Source organism: Pteronotus mesoamericanus, unplaced genomic scaffold (assembly GCF_021234165.1).
Source record: "Pteronotus mesoamericanus isolate MK-2021 breed Mesoamerican mustached bat unplaced genomic scaffold, CSHL_Meso_final contig_94, whole genome shotgun sequence".
NCBI classification, from domain to species: domain Eukaryota; kingdom Metazoa; phylum Chordata; class Mammalia; order Chiroptera; family Mormoopidae; genus Pteronotus; species Pteronotus mesoamericanus.
In genome coordinates, this window is record NW_026555285.1 from 52634291 (window position 1) to 52659351 (window position 25061).

A 25061-nucleotide genomic window follows, 5' to 3' on the forward strand; every position below is an offset into this window, starting at 1 on the left:
GGGACCATATCTCGTGAAATGGAACTCTGAGAGCACATCGTCTGCCGGAAGAGCTTTTAAAAGCAATTTTAGATGTCAGAGGCTTCTCTTTAGGTGTAATTTAGAAATAGAAGTTTTGGAACATCTAAGATAATTGGATGGTTGAATGGCAAACCGGAATAGAGCTTTGAAGTCAGGATAATTTGTTTTTAAATTTTTTAAAATTTGTTTATTGATTTCAGAGAGAAAGGAAAGGAGAGAGAGAAACATTGATCCGTTGCCTCCCACAAGCGCCCCGACTGGGGATCCAACCTGCGACCCAGGCCTGTGCCCTGACCGGGAATCGAACCGCCAGCCTTTGGGTGCACAGGCCAAAGCTCCCACCCACTGAGGCTGGCCGGCCGGGGCTGAGGTCAGGATGATGCTGAAAACTCCAGGACCGGCGAGTAGATAGACTCAGGGCCGCCTCAGTGTCCCTGAAACCAGAGCTTCAGGCTGTGGCCAGTCGTGGGCACCTAACTGCCCCAGACAGAGGCGAGGGGACTGCACAGCGTTTCTGGGAGGAGGAAGGGCTCTGGCCTCCAGAGGGTCTTTCCGCCGCTTCCCTGGTGCCGAGGAAGCAGCCAAGGGCCTCAGGCGCACCCCTGCTCTGGGGACGCGCCCGGCTGGATTTCCTGTCTGGGATCCTGAATCGAGCCCAGCGGGCGAGGCCCCCGGCCTGGGAGCCGTCCTTGCTGTCCCCAGCCTTCACCAGAATCGGAGTGGCGACCTGTGTCCAGCTGCGGCTTTGAAGGAGAGAACAGACAGGGAGCAACGGGAAGGATCCGTACAAAAACAAGTGAAATGACCCCAAGAAGACAGATTCTATGCAAAACGCAAGTAGCACTGTTTACTTTGGGCGGGTGAGGCAGGGGGAGAGGCTCTTTTTTGTGGGGTGCAGCTGGGATGCAAAAAGATTCATGCTTTATTTATCTGTTTCTGCGGGAAACCAAAGGAAGGAAATGGGGCTTGATGTGCCCGAAGGGTGAACACGAGGCCGCAGCCCAGTGGGCATCGGTCCTCAGGCGCGCAGTTTCGTGTCTTTTTCTGGAAAACGTGGGAGAAGTGGGGCGCGTCGGGGGCGGGGCGGCTGCGGTGCTCACTGTTCACTGTGCTCTCGGGAGCAGGACCTCGGGGGGCCCTGTGGAAACTAGAAAACACACACCCCCTGTTTTCTGAAAGGTCCTGACTTTAGGGTTAATCGTTCTGACTCCCTTCGTTCCCGGCGCTGGCGCGTGCGGAGGCAAAACGAACGGCGGGAAGGAGCCAGCCCTGCTTCTGCCTGCGCTGTTTCCTCGCTTCCTGACCCTGGACAACCCATAGTTTCCTTGTTTATAATGTGGCCATGACAAAGGATTTCCTTCTTTCTCTACAAGTTATTAATGTGTCAAATACGATAAAAAATGCGGCAGCAGCCCACACACGTCTGAGCGCAGTGCAGATGCAGTGACCGTCACCGGTGGGGATGACCTCTCCCCAGCCTCCCCCCCCCCCCGGCATTTCCAGCTGAGCCCAATTCCCAGGTCTGACTGTCGAAGCCGTGAAACCCATCCGTTCCAGCCCCTGCCCGCCGGCCCGCCCCTCAGAGCGGGTCGTCGCGTGGGAGACGCTGGGCCAGGCCCGGGGAGGCAGGGCCACCTCAGCGCAGGCCTGGCGGCCGAAGGGCGCCTTGCGGCCCGAGGGTCCCAGAGCCCCAGGAGGGGGGAGCAAAGCGTCCTGGAGGAAGGGGCGGCCAGCCTGGTCCTGAGCGACGCTGGGGGGCGACCGGACGTCGTGAAGGGGGCAGCTCCCGGCTAAGGCAGCAGCGGGCACAGAGACGTGGCGGCGGCCGGGGGGGGGCTCGCTGAACTTGGCACAGCGCCCGTCGAGCCCACAGCTCCACAGCGCGGGCGGTGGGCGGGGGGCACCTGTGACCCGGGAGCCACGCCGCCGCGGGCCGGGCCGCCTGGCTCAGGGCGCTCCCTGGAGAGGAGCGGAGAGGAGAGCGCTGCAGAGGTTGGGCGGGGACGGTTGACGTCGCACTGAGACTTCAGACGTGTCGCTCCTGCTGCCGCTGAGCGGCTGAGCTGCAGGCGGCAGGACCCCCGGGAAGACCCGAGAGGAGGCAGCCGCTCAGGAGGGACTGCCGTGGCCTGGCCGGCACGCGGGACCGCGGCCCCGCCGGGCAGTGCGGCGGAGCGTCGGGGCCGCGGGAACGCCGAGGGTCATCGAGGGCACACTGACTGAAAAGTTCCATGGAAAGAACCAGTAAGTAAACTAGCGTTAACCCGAGGCAAAGGGAACCAAGGAAAAAGGGAAAAGAGGCCGAACGAGCAGGAAAGACGGGGGAGGGGCGAGGGGCCGGGCCGGACCCTGGAGGTGCTACCCGGGGGCCCCCATCCCTCTGGGCTGCGGGAAGAGCCGCCCCCACCGCAGGGAGAGGCACCGGGGTGCGGCGGTCGTGCCTGGGGGTGCGGGAGCCAGGCTCCCACTGAGCATACGCACAGCGGGCGGGGACAGGGCTGCGGGGAGTCTGCGCGCAGGCATTTCTGTTAAACATTCGCCCAGAGTCGGGAGAGCCTGGCGTCCTCTGTGAGCTCGGGTCTGCGGAACGCGCCGCCCCCCCCCCCCCCCCGCCTCCGTGAGGTCGGGGGGATTGTGTCCCAGCTGCAGCGACCAAGAAGGAAGCCAGGCTTGGGGGGCGGGGAGGATGCAGGCGGATCGCTGAGTGCGGGGCGGCCGGTGGGGCTCGGCGACGTTGCCCGTGACGGGCCTCGGCCCGTGTCCCCCCATGTGCAGGTGCCTGCCTGTCCGGAGAGGCGGGACTGAGGGGTGCCTGTGGGCAGCGGGCAGCCGAGGGCGGCGGACGCCGTCCAGGTTTCGGGGACGTTGGCCGAACAGTCCCAGGGGACCCCGGTGGGTGGGTCACAGCCCCGAGGCCGAGCCCGCGGACGCCGAAGACAAACCTTGAGAGCGTCCATGAGACACTTGGAGCTGCAGACCGAGGGGCACGAGAACGTCGGGTGTTTGTCAGACGTGGCTACGTGCACGGCGCCTCACTCACTCCGTGCCCTTCTATTTCAAAGGGTTCATTTTCTCTTCATAACCAGTGAGGTCAGCAATCACCTCCCGACCCTAATCCCATGCCACCCCCCCCGCCACCCGGCTTTTCCTGGCAGAAGAGCTGCCCAGCGGAGGGCAAGCAACCGCTTTGAGTCGACCAGAAAGAGAGCCCGACTGGGCCAGGGCTCCCCCGGGCTCCAGCTCAGCCTTGGGACCCGGCTGCCCCCCAGTCCTGCGCCCCCGGTGCTGCTCTTCCGGGTCTTGCGCGCCGGGCCGAGCTGCGGCGGGAGGGCGGCCCTGGGCCTCCCCGCAGCCTGGCCCTCGGAGGCCGCGCGTGTGTCCCCCTGGCCGGCGCCCAGGCTGCCCTTCGCTCACTCCACGTCTGGGGAGCAGACGGAGCCTTGACTACAGCTCTGGGCCCCCACCCCCCACCCCAAACTGACTCCATCTGCTCCTCCGGGGGGAACCCTAAGCCATGCAGCCGTGTGGTGTCTCCTGTACGGGTCAGGGTGTTGGCCATGGCATTTGCTGGCTGGTAACCTCAGACAAGCTTCTTAACCTTTCGGAGCTTCAGTCCAATGGGACAGTAATAACCACCGAGCAGGTTTATTGGTACAACTAGTTAGAAACAGGAGAAAGAGTTGTTATTCGCTTGGAGCCAAAAGCCGCCGCAGTGGAGCCGAGGGTCCTGGCCCTGCCCCCTCTGTGTCGAAGGGTCAGGCCCCGGGGAGGTCGCCGGCGTGGCTGGGCCCCGAACTCTGCGACCCCTGTTCTGGGACCCAGGGCTCCCACCGCTGCCTCAGGGCATCCTGACCCTGGGAATCGCCCTGTGTAGGAGCCGCTCGTTCCCACCCTCCCAGACTAGCTAATTTACTGCAGATCAAAAATAGCTTCAATGAAGGGGACTTGGGTCCCCGGAAGGTCAGAGCCCGCCCCCAGCGTGGAATTCCAGGGCAGGACCGGCTTCCCGCGCACTCGCGTTCCCGCCCGACAGACGCCGGTGGCGGGAGGCTCTTAGAACCTCGAGCAGGGCAAGGAGGACGTTGCTGACGTCTACGTTCGCCTCCCGCCCGCCTGCCTCTCCACCTGCCTGAGACACCTGTCCCGGCCGGACGGCCCGTCCGCCGAGCTTTCCGCCGCCGCCGCCCCTGCGCTTTGCCGTCGTGAACCTCGTTCTTCAGTCTGCGTTCGCCTCCCATGTCTAGACCTCCCTGAGGTTTCCTACTCCCCCAGGTTCCGGTGGGAGCAGGGCTGAGTGGGGACGGAGGCCCATTCAAGGGCAGTTTGGAAAGGTGCCAGAGCCCCCCTTCGCCTGACTGAGGAAGAGGAGGAGGAAGGGGAGGAGGAAGAGGACGGTCGACGTCCAAGGTCACAATGTGCTTTCTTCTCGGTTATTCAGAAAGAAACGACTGTTTTCTTAGCCAAACGAGCTCCGAAGGGGAGCGTGGGCTCCCGAAGAAGTGCCTGTCCTCCCACCTTCCAGGTTCTTCCAGTGCAGTTAACACGAGGCAGGCGCACAGGCGGCAACGGCGGTGTTCTCTGGGGGCACCGTCAGCGCTGCCGTGCGGAGCGAGACCTGCTGACGCGTCGGGCCGCTGAGGCTCGCATGCAGGTCCAGACACAGTGCGGGGGCAGGAGCCCAGGACGTTACAGCCAGATGAGGAGGCGCAAGCACGTGGTGAGCGAGTTCTTGCTGGGCAACCCGGAGAGGGCCTCGCAAACAGACCTTTGCCTGGATCCTCCCTGTTTGCCACACTCACTTCAAACAGGCTGAGATTCCTTCTTCTGTGGAATTCCTTTAGGCAGAAAAGCAGGTCATAGGTTTTTCCCCGAGTCTTCTGCTTCTGAGTAGCTGGCTTAAAATCAACGTCCTAGAAGGCATCATTTGAGGCGCAAGACTTGGGTCCCCTTCGGTAACCTCGGGGCAGAGGGGCGAGGGGTGGGGCTGCCGGGCAGGTGGGGGTGGGGAGGAATTCTGCAGGAGGACAGCCGCTCGGCCTGGAAACGTGGGTCACCTCGGCGCCTTACCTCCTCCTTTGACCTCACTGCTGGGGACCTGGCCACTCATGAGGTCCAGGGATCCCGGCCATTTGTTCATTCAGCACGAACTCACGGCCGCTTCACTGGGTTAGCGTTGGAAAGACAGAAGGAAAACGCACGCTCCCTGCCCTGAAGAAGCGGATTCCCTGAGCACTAAGTGCAGCACAGCCGGGTCCTGGGTGCGGCAGGGCCAGACGGGGGTGGGGGCGGGGCGCCTCGTCCCCCCCTGGCAGAGCTGAAGAGGGTCAGGACAACCTCCCCAGAGGACAGGCAACGGAGCCGAAGCCTGGAGGGCCACACGGAGTTAGCTCAGGGGGTGGAAGGGCCCTAGATGCAGGGGTGATTCCCTCCAAGTACCAGGGTTCCAGAGGGAAGGGCGGTCCCTGCAGCCGGAGCTGAGGTGTCAGAAACGGGCGGAAGGGGTGGGAGGGCTGGCTGCTGCGAGCGATGGGCCAGCCGCCCCCAGAGCAGGGAACTAGCCCACAGGGCCCACAGGACCGTACCAGCTGCTCCGCTGACGAGCAGGCAGCAGCCGCACCCTGGAGTGGAGGGCGCGCCCATGTCTCTGAGCCCAGGCTCAGGGCAGGCCGTGCAGTCGCCTGGTGGCGGGGAGCAGGGAAGGCCGGGGGGCCGAGGCCGTCCGCCAGCTCAATGCGGCACAGCCACGGCGCGTTCTGGAGGGTTCCTCCCATGCCCTTTGAGGTCGCCCTGTGGAGCCCAGGAGCTGCTCCTGGGCTTCTGAGACCAGCGGGGGGTCTCAGCACCTGCAGGGGGTGGGGGGGAGGGCAAGGGGGCGGGACAGCGCCGGCAGCTGGCACAGTGAAACCTCGGTTCTCCCGTCTCGAACGACTCGGCTCTGGGCTAAGTTGTCCACAGAGAAAATGTCTCTGTTGTTGAACCAAACCTCGGTTCTCCACCTGACAGCCTTTCCTGCTGATACCTGCGGAAAAAGGACTCAGTGTCCGAACACATCGCTTCTCAAACAGCCTTCCGGGATGAGTTAAGTTCGAGACAAGGTTCCGCTGTGTTTTGTACAGGAAGTGAAGGGCAGTTCTGTCCCCAGCACAGTGACCGTGGGACGGACGCGGCAAAGGCTGGAGAGAGCGCGGTTTGTGTGGCTTGCTCTCCGCCTGCTGGGGCTGCCGGGTCTGGGGGCTGTGGGGCCGCAGCCTGATGCCCGAGGGAACCTGTTATGGCTGCTGACCGTCGCTGGGGATGTGGAATGAACCCAGCGTGCAGAGCAGGGCCCAGGCTGGGCGCAGCTGCCGTTCCTGGGGCAGCGCGCCACGCGCTCGGCCGCTCCCTGCTCCAGCAGATCCCCTTCTCTGTTTGGCTGCTTCGACCACTAGGGCAGCACCGCGGTTCCCCCGAATTCAGGGGGAACAGTAACCGTTACGATGAGACCCCTGGGTGAGGTGCAGCTTATCCTTCCTGCCCGGTGACCGTCTTGGGGCAGAGCCTCCCGGCTGCATCTGGCCACCCGGCTGAGGCCCGAGGGCGGTAGCACCGGGACGCGGGGCCCGCAGGGCAACTCCTCGGGACCCCAGCAGCCAGGCCTCCCCGCCGGCCGCCCTCCATTCCCCACCCTGCACTTCCAGCGGAAGGATGACCCACCTGAGGGCGCTGTCCCGGCTGCCCCTTTTAGCCCCTCTCCCTCCAGCTCTCTTCATCCCCTGCCAGGCTCTGGTCTCAGAGGCGGAGGAGGCTCCCCGGCGCCCCGGTCCCTGTCGGCAGGCTGGCGCTTTATGCTCTGCAGGGCTCACCAGCATCTCTGCTCTCGTGCCTGTGGTCGGTGCCGTTCGGTGGGGGCGCCTCTCACCTACGGTTCGACGTACAGGGCGCACTCTGGAGCTGTGGCTTCACGTGGTGCTCGGAAGCCTTCACAGCAACATGGCTCTCAGGGGAAAGTGTCTCCTGGCGGGGCCAGGTCCTCGGCCTGGGCATGCAGGGGCCAGGGTGCCTCTGCACGTGGCGTCTCCCGATACTGGGAACCGGAGGCTCAGAGCCAGTCACCCCGGCCGGGCCTCTCCGAGCTCACCGTGCGCCGCCCCCCACACGGCCACACACGGGTCAGGCCGCCTGCGTGACGCGTCCTAACGCTGCTCCTGGCTCCGGAAGTTCCTCCTAACAGCCCTCTTTCCAGAGCCCAACTCTGACCATCGGTCCGGCTTCTCGCCCGCGGGGACGCCTCCTGGGTGTCCCAGCTCAGAGACCCCTCTTGTCCGCGTTCCCGGCGCCTCCAGGGGGTCTGCGCTGCCCTCTGGCACGTGCCTCAGATCACGTTGATCCTCTGCTGAAAAGCAAGGGTTCCCATCGCGGTTACACCGATCTCACGCTTCTCGTCCTCACCTGGCGCGGCTCCACCCAGCCTAGACCCAACCTCGTTTCTCCCGGCTCTTTGCTCGTCTAGTCGCTTCGCCAGTGTGCGTCTGTCTCAAAGCTCTGCTCTTTCTCCCCGCTCAGGTGGAGGAGGCATCTGCCCCCTGCGGTCCCGGGACTGCCAGCAGGTGCAGCCTATGAAAGCTGAAGCCCTTGGTGTTTTCACCGCTGTTTCCTAGGCGGTGGGAATGGCCCACAGTGGGTGACTGGTAGCCGAATGCTGGATGAAGACTGTAAATAATCACACGCCGCCTCGCGTGGCTTGTCTCTTTCCCCCCTCGCTCTCTCCTTCCCTCTGCGCCCACCCCGTCCCCTAATCTGCTGTCCTGAGCACAGAGCCCTGGTCTCCTGACCTGTATGCCCCTCAGCGACCCCGGTGGCACCCAAGCCGAGGCTCTAGTGCACGTTTGTCGACAGAATGAAGACAGGACGGGTTCCCGCAGCCTTCCCACCGGGCGGGCTCAGCCGCCTGCAGGACAGCTGACCAGTGCCCCCGGCCCTGCTGGCGCGGCTCATCCTTGTCCTCGGCAAGCCCGGGCTGTCCGCTCCTGGGGCAGAAGGAGGGGCTGTTCTTCCCCATCTCCTCTCCTTCCACGCCGGCCGGCGCCTTCTGACCCCGCAGGAAGGCCGCGCCCACGCTGGCACACGCCGCACCAGCCTCGGCACGGAGCACGGCTCTGCTGAGCTCCTGGTGGATTTACGGAGCGAGGTCCTCGGGCAGATTTATGAGCAGATCGTGACTTTGGGCAGATGTTCAGCTGACGGAGTTAAATATTTCAGACTTACCTCATCCTCCCTCTCCCTCTCCCTCTCCCTCAAGGGTGAGCATGCAGTTCCTCTTCCAAAGCTCAGTCCTTCTCCATATTTGGGGATCTGGATGGGGTTCCCGCTGTCTGCTGGGAGCTGTGGTCCCAGGAAGGGCGGCTGCGTCTGTGGGGCGCAAGCGATGACCGGCCGTGCTTTCGCGGGAGGGGAGGGCGTCCGCACTCAGGGGCCGGGGAGGCTGCCGTCCCAGCTCCTTGCCAGCTGGTTCTGAGCGAGGCACCGCCCTCCCTGGCTCTGTCTCACACCTGTAAAATGGGGCAGCTCTCTCTCCTTTCCCAACCGCCAGGTTGGTGGGGGAGCAATGAGCCAGCACACACTGAATGCTCTTTCTCATTCCAGTGGGGCTCGCTTTCTAAACAAAAATGGTTACATTTAAAAAGGAAAACACTCACTCTAACTGCCTCGTTGCCTCCACAAGCCAGCTCCTTGCGTGTAGGTCGGGAAGATTCCGTTTCATGCCTGACGCGCCTTCCGCCCGCCCTGGTTTGAACGGGTCCCTGCGTCTCGCGGCCTTTGCGTTTCCTCGCCAGCCTCAGACCCCCAAGAATGAACGTCCTCTCCCCTCCTCTCCGCAAGGAAAGGGGGGGACCGGCCGACCCTGTCCTGCGTCAAAAGCGCAAGGAAGCCAAGCGCAAGGACAGCCCTGCACAGACCCACCTCCTCCGCGCTCGAGCCCGGACACGACCGACCGAGGGCTCGTCTCCGCGGAGGCAGCCGCTCTCGTTCCTTCTGGAGAAGAAGCAGAGGTTCCTCGCAGGGTTTTGAAAGGCCTTAGCAAGACTTGATAGAGGACATTTGAGACCAGCGCCTCGAAGCCGAGGAGAGAGGTGGGCCCAGCCTGGTGGGCCCAGAGCCCGAAGGCAGCAGGGCCTGGGCTCTGAGGCCTCAGGGCGCCCACCCGCCCCCGGGGCGGCTGCGAAACAGAGCCGGCACATCCATCAGGGTGTTCGCCAAGCGCTGCTCAAAGGTTCGTTATGGTAAGAGCTGGTCTGATGAATAACAGGGAACTTTAGAGTCAGACCCGTTTACGTTAGAATCCCGCCGGGCTTCGCCATGGACATTTGATGAAATTGCGTGACCTCGCAGGCCTTAGCCACGTGACCTCTCAGGTGGGGACAGTGAGGGTCCGGGGGGGCATGTGTCACGGGCCCAGTGCAGAGCCGCTCGCGCCGACGTTCTGCAGGTGCCGTCTGGCTGTCTCCGCTGCGGCCTGGACGCCCCCCGCAGTCACGGCCCACGATGTGCCGTCATCGCTGAGCACCACTTGGCTCCCGTTGCACCATCTCCCTTGGTGATAATCACATAGAATAATGCAAAGGTGCTTGTTTAAAAAAAAACAAACAAACTTATTTGTTTATTTTTAGAGAGAGGGGAAGGGAGGGCAGAGAGGGTGAGAAACATCCATGTGTGGTTGCCTCTTGTGCACCCCCCACTGGGGACCTGGCCCGCAACCTGGGCAGGTGCCCTGACTGGGAATTGAACCGGCGACCCTCTGGTTTGCAGGCCGGCGCTCAGTCCCCTGAGCCACACCAGCTGGGGCCCAGGGGGCGTTCCCAGCTGTGAGGCTCTGCACCGGCGTGAGAGGGTTAGACCCCAGCACCCTCCTTCCAGCCCCAGGGCTGAGCAGCGGCTTTCTTGCTCCGGAGGACGGTGAGCACGCACGTTGTCACCAGCGGCAGCAGGGCTGCTTGTCCGCTTTGGGCAGCGGGTACCACCAGCACCCAAAGTGTGGATCAGAGGGCCTTGCGTGACAGACTGGGAATAAATACACGGGTTCCGGAGCGGTGTAAGTATGTGAATGTGCTTTGTGTGTTTATGGAAGGGTGCTCATCACCATGTTCTGACTGGTCATCCCTGGATGGGGGACTTCAGATCATTTTTACTTCCTTTTAATAAAAAGTGAAGAGACAAACAGAGAGCAGGTACTGAGCCATCCACTCTCAGGCTGCAAAGCGCGAGGAGGATCCATACGACGGCCGTCCTACCCCGAAGTGTGTTTCCTTAGGTGCGGAAAAGAGTTTCTGGCAACAAGAAGTCGTTTGTGCAAACACAGTGGGTGGTGCCTGTGAAGAGGGACCAGAGAGGTGACCCTGGCCGGAGAGCCAGACGACCTCTCGTCTGTTCCTGCCACAGGCGGTAATAACAGGGCGGGTTCGGTCACAGCCTGTGTCCACACAAACTGCCTTGTTTTCCATGGTAACGGGATTCCTGTTTTTTCCACCTCCATCCTTCCTGGCCCTTCAGACTCTGGCTGTCGGAGAGGAGAACGCACCCACACGTTCGCCCGCCCCGGTGGTGGCCTTGCGTCGCGGGGGTCAGGGCAAGGGCGCGGCGCGTTCCCTGCGGTCGGCTTCCGCTGTCTCACCCCGCCTAGGACCACACACACGAAGAACAAGCCTGCTCCCCCGGAGGACCCAGTGTAGAAGGGATGCGGACAGCGCCCCTCCGCATTGACAACAGTCTCCACCCCGCCCCACCCCGGGAGCTTCCCACAGGCAAGTGTCCGCGCGCAGAGGCAGCTCGCGGCCGGAGGAGGGCGGCTGCCGCAAGCCACAGACCGTCCCCAGGCAGAACTGAGCTGCCGTGCGAGCTGTGCACAGGCCGTGCTGGAGCCGTTCCCACAGATTCTGAGTGAGGGGCGCCTCCTAGGCTCCTGCTGTGGGAATCCCAGGGAGCGTCCACTCTCCATGTGCCCCCTCCCCCGCCCCGTCGCATATACCAATTTCCAGAGAAAAGAAGTCTTTACAAAATGAACAGACCGGAGCTTGCCGGAATACCTCTTAAAAGTTTTTGAGATGAATTCAATTGTCATGGGTTGAAACGCACGCCTAGGTGCCTGTTTGCCCACTACGCTCACGCTGCGGTTCCCTCCGACGTCTTTCTCCTTCCGCTCCAGGGCAGATGCTGCGTGGGGCCTGATGTATTCCGTCAGGCGCGGGCGCTGGGCTGGGGCGGGCGCCTCGGCGCCCTTGGCCTCACGGTCTGAGAATAGGAACGAGAGCAAATGCGAAAGCGAACCACAGCTCTGATTTATCTTAGTCTCGTTACTTTGTTTCTTTCAGGCCCTGGACACAGGGGACAGCTCTGGGCAAAGGCTGTTTATTGGCTGTGCGGGCTGAAGTTGCTGAGCAAAACATCCCATTTCAGGGATGACCGAGCCGCCAGGACCGGTCGCACGGACGGCGGGCCTGCGCCTTCGCATCTGCAAGTTCCCGCCGTGACTTTCCATCTCACTGTCAGCACGCGGATACGGCGGAAAATTAAGGTCTCTGGAAACCCTCCCAACGTCCCCGCCCCCCGCCCCCCCACCCTGTCGCCTTGCTCGCCGTTGGCTGTGCCGCAGGCCCGGTGTTGGGCGCTCGCTGCGGGAGAGGACAGGGGGCCAGCAAGTCCCAGCCACGCGCTCCTTGTGGGAAAGTCCCGCAACTTCACTGAGCCGCGGTATCTTCTTTTACAAAACAGGAATGACACTCAAACTCTTGTCCCTGGGTGGCTGACGACTGGGATGAGTTAAGGATAAAGGACTCAGAACAGCACCCGACTCCTCGTCACTGCAGCGCCGCAAAAATGAGCTGGCGTCCTTCCTGCTGCGAAGCGCTTTGCGGACCAGCTGTGAGCGCGAAGGTTGCTTCTCAGGCACAGGGACGGGGGTTGGGGGGGAATCGCGCCGTGTCTGTGCGGAGAGGAGCAGGCAGGAAGCGTTGAGTTCTGCTCTGGATGACAAGCTCAGGCTTTTAAAGAGCCATAAAAATGCCATCCCACTGACAAAGTTCTGGCACAAGAGAGGAACGCCCCTTGGCTGTCCGGGAAATGTGGCGTCTCCGCCCTGCCCATATCTCTCTCTGGCTTGCTTCTGGGCAAAGGTCCCCTCTGGGCATGATCCTACTGCATCCAGACCTTTGCCACCATCGTCCCCATACTGAGCCTCTGACCGGCTCTGACTGGCTGAGACGTGTTCACAGGGGCAGCTATGGATCCTGTCTCTTGTCACAACATGTGGCGCCAGCTCGGAGAGGCCAGGACAGGCTGGGCTGGCCACTGGTGTGGCTGCTTCTGACCTTTGTAAGGAAGAGTCAAGAGCCAGATTCTCGGTCAGAAAGGAAAACTGCAGAACTTCAAGGTGGAATGAGATTCTTCTCCGCACTCATTTCCCCATATGTTAGACCCTCTCACCCTACACTAGCGAAATATTCTTGTGCTTTAAAGAGTTCGGTGGGTTGCTAGATGGTCTCTTCTGATCCTGACAGTCACCCTGTGTCTTCGGGTGAGAAAACTGAGGCTCGGAGGAGTTGGGTGGCTTTCCAGAGGCCACCTGGCTTAATGACCAAAGGAAACAGAATTCTAACTCATGTAGCTCAACCTCCAGCCCAGCGCGCTTTCTGCTACGAAAACGCCAACACGTCGTCGCGTGCTCCAAGCAGGCAGAGTAAATCCTCGGCCTCAGGTGACAGCGACAGGCGGGTGCACCAAGCACCCGGCCGATGGGAGGACCCACGCCACGCCGCGGGTGACGAGATGGCTCCTTTGGGGGCATCACAGTGCTAAAGGTTAAGTGGTGACACCCAGACCACTATGAAGCCCTGCATCGTCAAAAATTGGGTGAAACAGAAATAGAACGCAATCGTATTTTCAGCTCTCCACCCACCCCTTAAATAGCTTGACCTCATTTTGGCCGCTGTGGCGCCGCTAAACGGCAAACGCCTTTCCGGCGGGTCTGCGGCTTCTAAGGTTGTGCTGCCCCCTCCTGGGAAAAGTGGGAACAGCAAGCCTTTCTTGTTCCCGGGGAACGAAGGGGTCTCTTCCCCGCGCAGCGTCGGAGGCCGGGCTCCTGGAGGTGGAGGCCCCCAGCCCGCCCAGGTCTGCTGCTTCGGCGGCTTTCCTGACCTTTCGGGGAGGACTCGTTAACACAGTTCTGAGAAACAGATTTTTTTCCATCCAATAATTATGTTATTACTAACGTTCTCCATCCTCTGCGGCCTGTCAGTGGCGCAGACATCCAAACCTGCAAGAATGTTCATGAGCGTATTGGAGTCACGCTGACCACAGTTGCCAGCAAGTGACACCGCAGGAGCGAGAACGGGATCCGGAAAAAGGCAGCCTTGTGCCTTATTTTATACATTGCAACCAAAAGAGGAGGCGTAAGGGTCTACACAGAATCCTTTGGTGACAAGAGTAGGGAGGGGAAGAAAGCAAAGTGGGGAAGTCTCTTGGATTGCAAGAAACATTAAAATGATAGATGCGCTCCTTTTACACAGGTGGGCACATGGGAAAGTCAGCAGTGACTATTCACACGATGACAGTAACAATGGGGGGGTTCGTGGTCTCCCTCGGCTCTGCGTGGGCTTCGAGGGGTCTGGAAAAAGGGAATTAGCCCGACAGTCCAAAGGGGTGTTGTCGCAGATGCAGAGACAACAGACAGGCTGTTAAGGCAAAGGTTCACTTTCATCAGGGGAGAGTGCAGCCCAGGACAGACTGCCCGCCGGGAACTGCGGTTGGTGGAGGTTTTAATCTCAGACCATCCTGTGTGGTCACTTCAGGTGTGAGTGTGCGAGGCCGCCCTGTAGGCCTCCCCGAGCTTGTCGGGGTTAGTATGTGGTGGCCACACTCCATCCACGTGTCAAATCTGAGGCAGAGCTGATAAAACGCATTGGCAGCCTCGGCCTCAGATGGACCCCTACTTTCTGGGACTCCCTGCTGCCTCCGGAGTTGGCCGGGGGAGGGAGAGGGACGGACGGCAAAGCTTCTCGCAAACGACCCTGAAAATGTGCCGGTCCCAAGGACAGCGTTCCAAGTGGAACGGTGAGGCCCCAGACAGGCTAGTCCCCAGCATGACCGCCACGTTTCCTCCCTGCTCTGCCCCCAGCCCTGGGTTTACTGTTAGGAAACTAACTTGAACGGTAGCAACCAACCCCACACCCCACTGAGGTCCCTCCCAGTCTCTCTTCTCTATTCTGCTGATTTATCCTCGGCCTTTATCCTCATCTGACCTACAACTGTATTTCATTTGTTTGTTCCTGATTTAGTTTCCTTCCCCTGTGATGTCAGCTCTACGAGGGCGAACATTTTTGGCTCTCCTGCTCCCTGGAGGACCCTCTGCTCTGAGAACAGGGCCCGGTGCCTGGCAGGTGCGGGAAAAGGACGTGTGCGATCAGCGACACCCTAACTCCATGCTCTCACTGGTCACGGGGTGCGGGCTTCCCTCTCCTTACGGTCTGATGTGTTTGATGTTTCTGCCTCTGCTGTTCAGGAGGACCTTCTGCTAGTTACTCAAGTCCCAGCCCAAGGGCGCGTCTAAGCTTGGTGACGAGGGAGGGGCTGTGTGAGGTGAGCAGGCCTGGCCTGGCTGCTCTAGAGGAGCAGGTGCGGAAGGTAGGGAACTGGGGAGAAATTAGAGCCCAGAGGGCTCGTTATACGGTTGGGGGCGCCGCAAAGCGAAGCCCAGAGTGTAAATAAATGCGACGTACGCACTTGTGTAAAATTATTTAGTAACTGTCACTATAGCTATCGTTCGTTGAGCGCCTGCTCTGGAACTTCAATGTGAACTGCACCGCACGCCGCCTCGGAAGCTCAGGCGACCTGCTCTGGGTTGACCCCGGGCCCGAGCAGGGCGCAGAGTCGCGCTTAAATGTGCGTCTGTGCGCCACCAGAGCCCCGCACGGATGTCAGTTTAGTCACCAGCTGTGGCTTAGATGAGCTCCAGTTCCATCTGCCGTGAAGGGGGACGGACGGAGGCTGTTCCGAGGAAGAGCTAAAGGAGACGCACGCCGAGCGCGCCTGCGGCTCGCTGAGCCCCGGGGAGCCAGTGCCCCTCCCGGTCGGCCCTCATCGCGGCCCCCGCGGGTGCTCGGAAGCGAGCGTACAGCTCCGTCCCCGTCCTTCTGTCTGGCCTCGGCGGGCCTGCTCTCAGCACTTGCCCTGCCTTGGGCCAGTTTGTGCCCTCCCGGGACGAGCGCCCGTTTCTGCGACGCGCGGCATGCTGGGGGTTGTAGTTGCAGCCGGACCCGCCCACCTGCACCCAAAGGCTACGGAGTGGGGGGTGGAGAGCCTGAGAACTACAACTCCCAGAGTCCCGCGCGCCGCCGGAAGCGTGCCGTGTGATTTGGTTAGCTGTCGTTTCCAGCTTGGGTGCGCGGCTCTGTCCGTGGGCGGGGACGCGGGCCCGCCTTCTCCGGGGCCAAAGTGCTTCCGTACGGGCTGCGGGGCTGGAGAAAGTAGGCCAGGCGCGCCGCGTCCCGCACGCTGGGGTGCCCGGCTCTGGTCTCGGATGCCGCCCAGCCCTTTGCCCGGTCCGGCGCTCAGGCCCACGGACAGGGGACGGGGCCTGGGGGACCTCCCGCTGCTCCCAGGCCGAGTTTGGCCGCCCTGGAGCCAAGCGGAGGCGGCCGCTTGGACGTCTGCAGACGGGCCCCGAGTCGGGCTGCGATGAAGGGAGGCCCACCGACCCCCGCAGCTCCGCCGGGGAGCGCCGGGGGTGCCCTGTCTCTCGCGGCGGCCGCGGCTCTGCTGGAGGAGGCGGCCGACCTCCTGGTAGTGCACCTGGACTTCCCGGCGGCGCTGCGCACCTGCGAGCGGGCGGCGCGGAGCCTGGGCGCCGGCGGCCTGGCGGGCGAGCCTGAGGGCGCGTACGTGCCGGGCTCGCTGGGGTGGGCCGGGGATCGAGGGGGGCCCCAGGGGACTGGGTTAAAGGGTCAGCCTGGAAGCCCTGGCAGTGGGTTCAAGCGTCGTCCCGATGCACCAAGGTTGCGGGTTCCATCCCAGGCCAGGGCTCATGCGAAAAACAACCACTGAGTGCATCAGTGAGTGAAACGACAAATCGATACTTCTCTCTCTCTTTAAAATATACATATAGTCAACCTGGAGAAAACCTTGTCCTCTGCGGCCTTTTATGATGAGCTGGCCTCCTCTGGGACTTGAGTGCGTGGTTTCTCAGTGGGCGTAGAGCTGGACTCATCACCTGCAGAGCGGACCCAGCACGGGGAGCCCTGGTTGTGATTGAAGGGGTTGCGGGGCTTGTTGCTGTGAACGCTGAAGGTGGGGCTTCTGGGCGCCTGGAGGTACCTCAGAAAGGCCAGGAGTGCAGCCTCTGTTCCCACCCTTGGGCTCCATGCCCGTTTCTCCACCTGGCAAACTGTTGGCTCCAGCTGCCTCCGCGCGCCCTGTGTTTGGACAACAGCTGATTTGCCACTAGGAGGTCTCAGGAATGACCAGTTTCTAGGAGAATGGGCAGTGTTCTGTGTGGGGGCCCCTTGAACACCAAGAGGGGGACGGAGGTGACGGCTGCTAGGCTGGGAGCTGGGGAAGCCGTGGAGGCGGGAAAGTCGGCAGAGGGGAGCCACCTCCCTGCCTGAACCTGCTTTCTGCTGGCAGCTCCTGGGAGGTGAAGTGCTCCCTCTGTGTCGTGGGCATCCAGGCCCTGGCGGAAATGAACCGGTGGCGGGAAGTCCTCGCCTGGGTTCTCCAGTATTACCAGGTTCCCGAGAAGCTGCCGCCCAAAGTGCTGGAGATGTGGTAGGTCCTGCTGCTGACCCCGGGGCTCTTTCCTGAGAGGATTGGGTTCACGTCCTGCGTCACGGCCTGTCTCTCCCCCCTTCCCTACCATTTCCCTCCAAATCTAAGTCTGTCCGTTTCTTCTCCTTTCTCCCTTCCCACCCCAGACCCCAAAACAGCCCTACAGGGTGAGGAAGGGCATTTAGGAGTGGGTTACAGGAAAGAGAGCGAGGACACCGGCGGGGAGGTGGGAGCAGGAGGAGCGGGTGGCGGGGCGCGTGGAGAGAGCTGCTTGCTGCTTCCTAGGGATTCCTGCTCTTCGCTGTCCGCCTCCCACGGGCAGGGCCGGAGGGCGCGGGGGAGCTCAGAGGAGAGCGTGCTGGCACCGAGAGTGGACCTGCTGTGCAGTGCTGACTGTTCCTTTTGGGGGGCTGCAGCCTTCTTTTATACAGCAACATGCAAGACCCTGGGGCTGTGCTGGGAGCGGCCCACGCCTGGCTCCAGGACCCGGACAACCAGGGCCTTCCTGAGTGCCCCGCCGTGGCGGAGCTGCACCTGCGGCGTGTGCTGCTGCCTCTGGGCCGCCTGTCGGAGGCGGAGGAGCTGGCGGGCTCCGCGGCCTTCAGCGGGCAGCAGCGGCTGGACGCCCTGCAGGCCATTTGTGCCGCGAGGCACCAGCAGAGGCACCGCCCCCCGGGCTCTGAGGGGGACCAGGAAGGTAGGGTGTTGGCCTTGTGCAGCGTCTGTCAGGCGCAGGCGCGGGCTGTCCTCCGGGGCTTGGTGACCCCCCAGGGAGCCCAGAGCCATTCTTTGTCCACGTGACTCCCGAGTCACAGGCCAGGGCGCTGCTGAAGAGCCCAGCCCCTGCGGGGGGGCTTGCGGTGGGTTTCAGGACCTGGACGCTTCTCTCCCAGAAGTTGCTCTCCCTGGGGGCCTGCTCACCGTGATACTCGGGCCTGTCGCTCCCTGTAACTATGCACGGCGCTCAGGCCAGAACAGAAGGGACGCAGTGACATGCCAGAGCGGCCAGGGCTCCGGAGCCGAGCAGGTGCAGCCGGTCAGAGTCCTCCCCCAGGGCAGGGCACCCGGGTGGCACAGTCTGTCCTTTAGAAGCACTGTACAAAGCATGTGAGGAAACCATCCTCGCCACCTTCGGTTCAGCTCACAACCAAACTCAGAGTTTGGGTGTAGGGAAGCGGGTCCCCGACTCACCCACGGTGACACCCTGCCTCCCCGCCAGGCACCCCCCACAAGCTTCTGTCACTGATGATGCTGCTTCGCCGGCTTTGGGCCTCTGCCATGAGCCGCTTCGCGTCCCTGCCCTTCAAAAAGAGCCTCCTGGCCACCTTGGTCCTCTGCCTGCTGCTGGTGAGGTTCGACCCAGGTGAGTGTGGGAGCCTGTGTCCCCGCGCACCCTCCCGGAGCGGGTGGCAGACGGGGCAGCCTGTCTGGTCTGTGAGGGGAGTGGCCCGGCCCCCAGGAGGGAATGCAGGGTTCCCGTGAGCAGCCCACCTGCTGACCGTGGATGGGACCCTGAGTCACGGTCGCCTGCACCCGCCTCTCCTTCCTCCCGGGGCGGAGCTGGAACAGAACCTCGGAGCCCAAAGACCTGCCTTATCATAACCTGTTAAGAACTGTGTTAATTTAACATGTAGTAAGTTGTAAATGAAATACATGGGGCTTTTAGAAAATGTGGAGAATAGGGAAGACTATAAAGGAGAAAACAAATCACCTGCAAATCTGTTATTATCAAGGTTATACTCAGCCTTTTTCTATGGATAGAGCTACAGGGGTGGATCTAGGTGGATTCTGCACATCATAAACATTCTTTGAAATGTGGCTTTAAATGGCTGAATAATACTCCGACTCACGGAGATCCCGTCGCTGATGGCGGCACCTCCCCGCAGCCAGGCACCGGCGCTGCCCCGCGCCACTCCCACCGCGGCCGAGGCCCACCTGAGCTCGCAGCCACTCGGGGGCCCCGCCCTGGGGCTCGCGCCCCCGACCCCGGCGGAGGACACTCATTTACTTACACATTTTTCTCCTCCTCTGGGAGTTAGGATCTAATGTCCACTCTTCTCGTGGATGTAGACCCAGGATACAATTATATAACTTTCACAGCTGGAGGAAAACGGAAAACCATTATTCCAGTCCCTTTATTTTCTTTTTTCTTTCCTTTCTGTTTGAGAAATCTGAGGTCCCCAGAGGTAAGTGACTCGCTCAGGGTCACATGAATGATTTAAAAGCACCAGCGCTCGGCCCAGCCTTCCGAGCCCTGTTCCCATTTCCCTCTGTCCGCATCGGAGTCTGCATCTGCGAGCTGTTCTGCCGCGTAGCTCGGGGCGGTCCCTTCCGCCCCTTCCCCGGCTCCCGCTCCGTCTGAGGGGCTGCGTTTGCTGCAGGGAGGGATCCCTGGGAGCCCTCGGGGAAGCGAGGGCAGTTTGTAGTCATTCACACTTACCCTTTGACATCCTGCTTCTCACCAGAGACTTGGTAAAAATTTAGAAAAAATGTATGGTTTTTATAAGCCGGTTAGTCTCATCAGCCCTGGCTCCTCAGTGCAGGTGGCCAGGGGCCGTCGGAGCTGTTGGCAGGGCTGGCGGAGCCCTTCAGACGCCCCCCAGCCATCCTGCATCTTGGCGGGGGGGAGGGGGGCGTGGGAGCCCGGCAGGAAGGATATGCAGAAGGCAGCCTGTTGGTAGCTTTCTTAAAAAAAAAAAAAGTTTCCTTTTTAAGAAAGAAAAAAAATCAGCGAAAAAAATATCAGTCTTTCAAATAATGAAAAACAAACCAACTCAGCTTAATTCCAAAGAGGCAGATTTGACTTGAGTTTATTGCAGTCTAATTAACTCACGATACAAAGAGGTGACACTGTCCCATGGCTGCAAACTGAAGGGACACAGAGGTGAATGTAGTGGAAAGTCTCTCCCCAAATTCATCTCCCGAGAAGCAGCTGCAGTTAGTGGTTTTTTTGTGTATCAAAGAGATGAAAACAGTACATTTGCATCTTTTTCTCAGCAAGTTTCAGGTCACCCTAACCCAGGTGAAGGGGGCATGTCCTAGAGAAGGGGGCGGCTTCGCTCCTGCCAGGGGAGAGGAGCCAGTAGCAGGAAGCATCCAAATCCCCTTTGAAAATCCTGCTTTGCCCCTGAAAGTGGCTGAGTGGGGGGAGGGCAGGCAGGGAGGGTCGCTGGCAGCTGACGGTGGCCCCCCCCGCGCCCCTCCTGCAGCCTCGCCGTCCGCCCGGCCCTTGATCTGCAGGCTGGCTCAGCTCTTCCGCCGGATCCGGGAGGCTCTGCTTTCTCCTCCCCACCAGCCCCGCATCCACGACTAAGTGACCTTCCCTGTGGCCTCTGCTCGTCCGCGGCCCAGCCCCTCTCCTGCTGCTGGCTGGGCCCTGCGGGGGCGGCCAGGCCCCTGCCCGGCACCCGGCTTCGGCTGCGTCCGACGGTCACAAGGAGACAGAGCTGGGCCAGAGGGTCCGCGTCCTGCGGATCAGCCCCCGATGCCCGGGGCCCTTGTGGTTTGGGAATGGAGCGCGTCCATGGGACATTCCTCCTCCAGGTCAGGCATTGATGAAGCTGGAAGTTCAGGAAAGCTGCTTGGAGAACTTAGCTCGGGGAAACTGCCCCCAGGGAGGCCGGTCACTGGGTGGGGACCCACCGAGGGGCGTCTGTGTCTGTGCCCCAGGTCTGGTGCACCCTTCCTGTGGCCTCGCACCTGCTGGGGCCGCGCTGCGTTCAGCCCAGGACCCGGCCCTCAGAGCCCCCGGGGGGGCTGCTGGGGATGCAGTGAGTCTGCTGCGCTCTTCCCGGTGGGCAGGTGACCTCGCGGGGCGCTCCTGGGCTGCGGCACGGCCTTCCCTGCTGCGGCCCTCGGCGTGGCTGCCTGCCCCCCACCCCGCTCCCCAGGAGGGGCCCTGCGTCGCCCCGTGGCTGGGCCTGCCATGGTGGTGCCATGGCCCGTTCCCCCTCTGTGCCCCGCTCTGATTGGAATCTAGTGCCTGTATCAACACACGTTTTTCTGCTTTCGTGGCCTTGGAAAGTGGGCCAGCCTTAGAGGCTGACCAGCCGAAAACAGAACTGGGTGATCAGGAGCTGGGGGACGAGCAGGCAGCTGGGAGGGCAGGGACAGGCCTCGGGAGGCGGCCACGGCTGTGTCCTGGGGGGAGGGGGCACGTGGGGCCTCAGCATTTGCTGTCACTGGCCACAGGCACACTCCCTGTTTCCGTGCAGGTAAAGGCGACGCGCTCCTTGCCCCTAGATCCTGGGGGCCGAAGGTCACCTCCCCTTCTGCGCCCCTGGACCTCCGTCAGTGCCCCTGCCGAGAACGTAGGCGGTGCCTTTAGCTTTCTGCGGTTTGGTTTTCAAGAGCTGCAAGTCAACAACTTCTCTTTAATGAAATGGGTGGAGTAAGTCAACTTCCCCGGCCCTTCAGGTTAAGTGCCTCGGGCTGCACTCCAGCTCTGTAGGAAACACATCCTGCTGGCTTTGGCACAAAACTGCCCCAGGCAGGGAAGGGAGGCCGCGGGGCTTCCAGATGCTCCTTCGCAGTGGCCTCTGAAAATGGAAACCTGGCTCTGTTCACGACTCTGGACCAAACCCTGCGCGGCCCGGGCCCGGGCTGGGCATACACCGCCACGGCCGCGTGGGTCTCTGCGCCTGCGCACCTGTGTCCGCCCCACCCCGTATCTGACCGCTGCAGGCTCCCCACGCCTCTGCTGTCCCCGCGGGACCGTCCGGCCCCCCTTGCTGCCTGGTGAGCCCCTCAGCCTCCTGGGCCTCGTGAGGCTGCCCTGGGGGTCCCTTCTCAGCGTCCCGGCCTGCTTCACGCCCTTTGTGCCGCAGCAACCCCATGGCCTCAAGGTTGTGAGGTTTCTGTCCCTCCGGGACCGGCAGTTGGGGGCATGGCTGCGGCCGTGTTGAGACTCCGCTTTGGGTCCTCGCTCCACCGCGGGCCGGTGGTGTGGCTGCCGGAACCTCGGCCTCAGTGTCCGCCCAGGGGACGAGGCGTGGAGACCGTACTAGTGACGTGTCGAGCCTGCTGTCCCGACCCAAGCAGGCGCTCTCGTGAGGGGTCGCTGTGTCGCCGACGCCCAGCCGCGTGCCCGGGAGGGAGGGGTCCGCAGGTGCCCCCAGGGGTGAACCCGCAGGGCGGGCGGGGGTGGGGCCTGTGCTGCTGCGGGAACCTGGAGTGCGAGGCCCCGCCCCGAGGCGCTGGCAGGACCGCTGGGCCCGCCCTCCCGTGTCTGTCCTGAGCTCTGCCCGCCCGCCTCGCTGGTCAGACTGGAAGCCCAGAGCAGGGCTCCCCAGCGAGTGACTCTCCTCAGGACCAGCCCGCCCCCCGTCAGCCTTCAGCTCTGGGCGTGAGGGGGTCGGAGCGCAGGGAGGGCCCCTCCCGGGACCGCGCGGTGCTGCCGGGCAGCGGCCGGGACGCAGGCGGCTCCGGGGGCGGGACCCGATCGGGACGCTCTTCACACGGACGCTGCGCCTGGGCTTTCGTGGACTTCGTACTAAAGGAGAAGGGAAATTCAATTTTTATACTGACTGCACATTGAAATGATGGTGTTTTGGACACACTGGGTTAAATAAAATCAGTTGAAATTAATCTTAGCTGTTTCTTTTACTTTTTTGTGGGTCAACTGGAATGTTTCCATTCACACAGCTCACCCTGTATTTCCTCAGGCGCTGATGCTGAACACACCGGGCGCACGGCGGGTCCCGAGGGCCAGAAGCGAGGAGAGCGGCAGCGTGGGGTGCCATTGGGCAGGACGGGGGGTCTGGGACGAGGGGCTGGTGCAGCCCCTTCTGGGTACGTGGAGGAAGAAGGGCCCCGAGAAGGGACAGACTTGCCCCACGTCACACAGGCTGGATGAGGCCGAGGACCACGGCCCCCCAGGCTCGCCCCCCCCCGCCCCCCCGTGGGTCTGCCTCGCTCGCCCTGAAGACCGGGCTCCTGTCTGAGACTCGCTGTCCATGGATGTGCAGGTGTAGCTGCGGGGGCGGGGGGGACTTTTGCTGGAGTGAGCGGGTGAGTCCTACGTGGATCTGAGAGAGTACAGCATGGAGCAGACACCGCAGAATTTAGGGGTGCAGAGGGGCGCAGGGATGCGTAACGCCCCTCTGTGTTCAGATGGGAGGCTGGGGCAGCCGGCCCGAGGGGGCGGGGAGCTAGGCTGCGGTGGGCAGTCACGGCGGGAGCGGGAGGCAGTAGGCGGCCCCGGCTGCTCCTGCTAGGGACGGGCGAGAAGGGGCCGGTCGCCCAGAGCTCTGTGCAGGTGACCCCTGTTCTACGTGTGTGCGTAGGGTGTTTAAAGTAGATTTGAGTTTTGTGTGCGTGCGCACACACACACACCACAGGATTCAGAAGTTACAAAAGGGTATTCACAGAAATGCCCCACCGCCTGCCCCCCACAGCCGTCCCCTGAGGTGGCCTCCCACCTGCCCTTGTCTTCCTCTCGCGCGCTTCACACGCGCGGTGACGCTGAAAAGTGATCTTGGCGAGCTCTGCCTTCCCAGCCTGGAGCGGCCCCGTGCTGTGGCCCGCGGGCGCCGGCCCGTGCTCATCGGAGCCTCTGCGCCCTCTTCTCAGCCCAGGCGCTCAGCCGCCCCGAGCCGAAGGTGGCAGGTAACAGCCACGCGTTCCTGCTGCGTCCTGGCAAAGGGCGCAGCCCGGGCAGCCTGCCCGGCAGCTGCCACCGCAGGAGGCAGAGCAGGCCCCTCACACTCTGCGGGTCAGTTTCCTGAGTCTGGAAGGCGGCTGGAAGGGGAAGGCCTGCCAGGAAGCGCAGGCAGGGCCCCTCGCCACCGCCGCACCCGCGGTCCCCTGGGCTGCAGGACCCCCACCACCGGCACCCACGGGAGGGGCTGCTGCAGCCCGCGGCCCTTCCTCCGCCTTCCTGCAGGCCTGCCGAGGCCTTGCCTGCCGCCTGAGTGGAGCTCAGTCCGCACAGCGTTTGCGAGGGGAAGGGGGCCCTGCCCTTCCCCCCTGCGCAGACCTCAGCCTCTCGGGCTGGGAAGAAGCTGAACTGGAGGCGCCTTCGGCAGCCTCTGAAGTCCATCCCCCTGCCGCCCCGGGGGGCGGAGCCGCGCAGGTCGGCTGCTGGGCCCCTGGATGAAACAAGTAATCCTCGTCTTAAAGCAACGCATATGTATTTTAGAAAACACCAAAAATTACATAAAGCACACATGGGACTCTTGATCTTACCCCTCGGTGGTAACCCTGGTCGATCTTCCTTCTGTTTTTTAAACAGTCAAACCTCTTGGTAGCCCAGGTGCCTGAGAAACTGTGAAAAGTAGCCGTTTGCAGACATACTGCTTGTGCAGGACGGGAGGTGGCTGGCCCCACGAGGGGGGGCGACTGCAGAACAGGGGCTGGGACCACGCAGGCTGAGCAGCGGAAGAGCTGGGGCGTCTGAGTGCCAGGGAGCCCGCGGCGCCCCGCCCCCCCCCAACCACCAGGGCCGGTCTCGACAGCGGGATTTGGCCCACTTCCAATGCTAATCCTGACCCGGGCTCAACCCCCTTCCCAGCTCCTCGTTTTCAAGAGCCTCTTCGAAGCTTCCCATGTCCTGTCACTTTCGTACCATCTAGGTGGGGACCAGGAGCCTAAGATGTACTCGGAGACTTTAAGATAATGTTCGGAGACTTGATTGAGAAACAAAGGGATTTTTGCGGAAGCCTGTGAGTGTAGAAAAAAGGCACTTTAACAATAACATCTGGCGAGGCCGTGGAGAAAAGGGGCCCCTCGTGTACCCCTGCAAACTGACACAGCCACTGTGGAAACAGTACAGAGGCTCCTCAGAAAACTGAAAATATATCTACCTTGTGACCCGCAATCCCACTTCTGCGTATTTATCCAAAAAATTTGAAAACACTAACTTGAAAATATATATGCACCCTTATGTTCACTGCAACAGGAAAAATATGGAAGTAACCTAAGTAATAAACACATGGGTAAAGCACAAATGGTGCATATATACAATGGAGTGTTATTCCTCAAAAAAGTGGAATGAAATCTTCCATCTGCAACAACATAGATGGACCCAGGGAGCATTATGCTAAGTGAAGTCAGTCAGGCAGAGAAAGACAAACGCCACATAATTTCACTTACATGGGGACTCTAAGAAAATGAACGAACAAATAGAACAAAATATAAACCGATCCAGAGACACAGAGCTGACAGCTGCCAAATGAGAGGGCGATGGAGGGGGTTTTAGCTTTGGTGACATTAATCATGAAAAACAAACCAAAACAACCCCTACGAGTACA

General features: G+C 61.8%; 1 protein-coding gene across 1 annotated transcript; it reads left to right on the top strand.

The window, feature by feature from the left end:
- The first annotated feature begins 15501 nt into the window (after nt 1–15501).
- Nucleotides 15502–20712, top strand: PEX26 (peroxisomal biogenesis factor 26). Its single transcript, XM_054586699.1, has 5 exons — nt 15502–15926; nt 16672–16812; nt 17229–17509; nt 18032–18175; nt 20022–20712. Exons 1-5 carry the CDS (start codon nt 15727–15729, stop codon nt 20123–20125), a joined length of 870 nt encoding a protein of 289 aa, XP_054442674.1. The 5' UTR covers nt 15502–15726; the 3' UTR covers nt 20126–20712.
- Nucleotides 20713–25061: the final 4349 nt, after the last annotated feature.

Coding starts and splice junctions, on each gene's coding strand:
- PEX26 (XM_054586699.1), top strand. CDS start 15,727: ATGAAGGGAGGCCCACCGACCCCCGCAGCTCCGCCGGGGAGCGCCGGG. Junction 16,813..17,228: donor CCCAAAGTGCTGGAGATGTG/GTAGGTCCTGCT, acceptor GGGGGGCTGCAG/CCTTCTTTTATACAGCAACA. Junction 18,176..20,021: donor GCTGGTGAGGTTCGACCCAG/GTGAGTGTGGGA, acceptor CCCCTCCTGCAG/CCTCGCCGTCCGCCCGGCCC.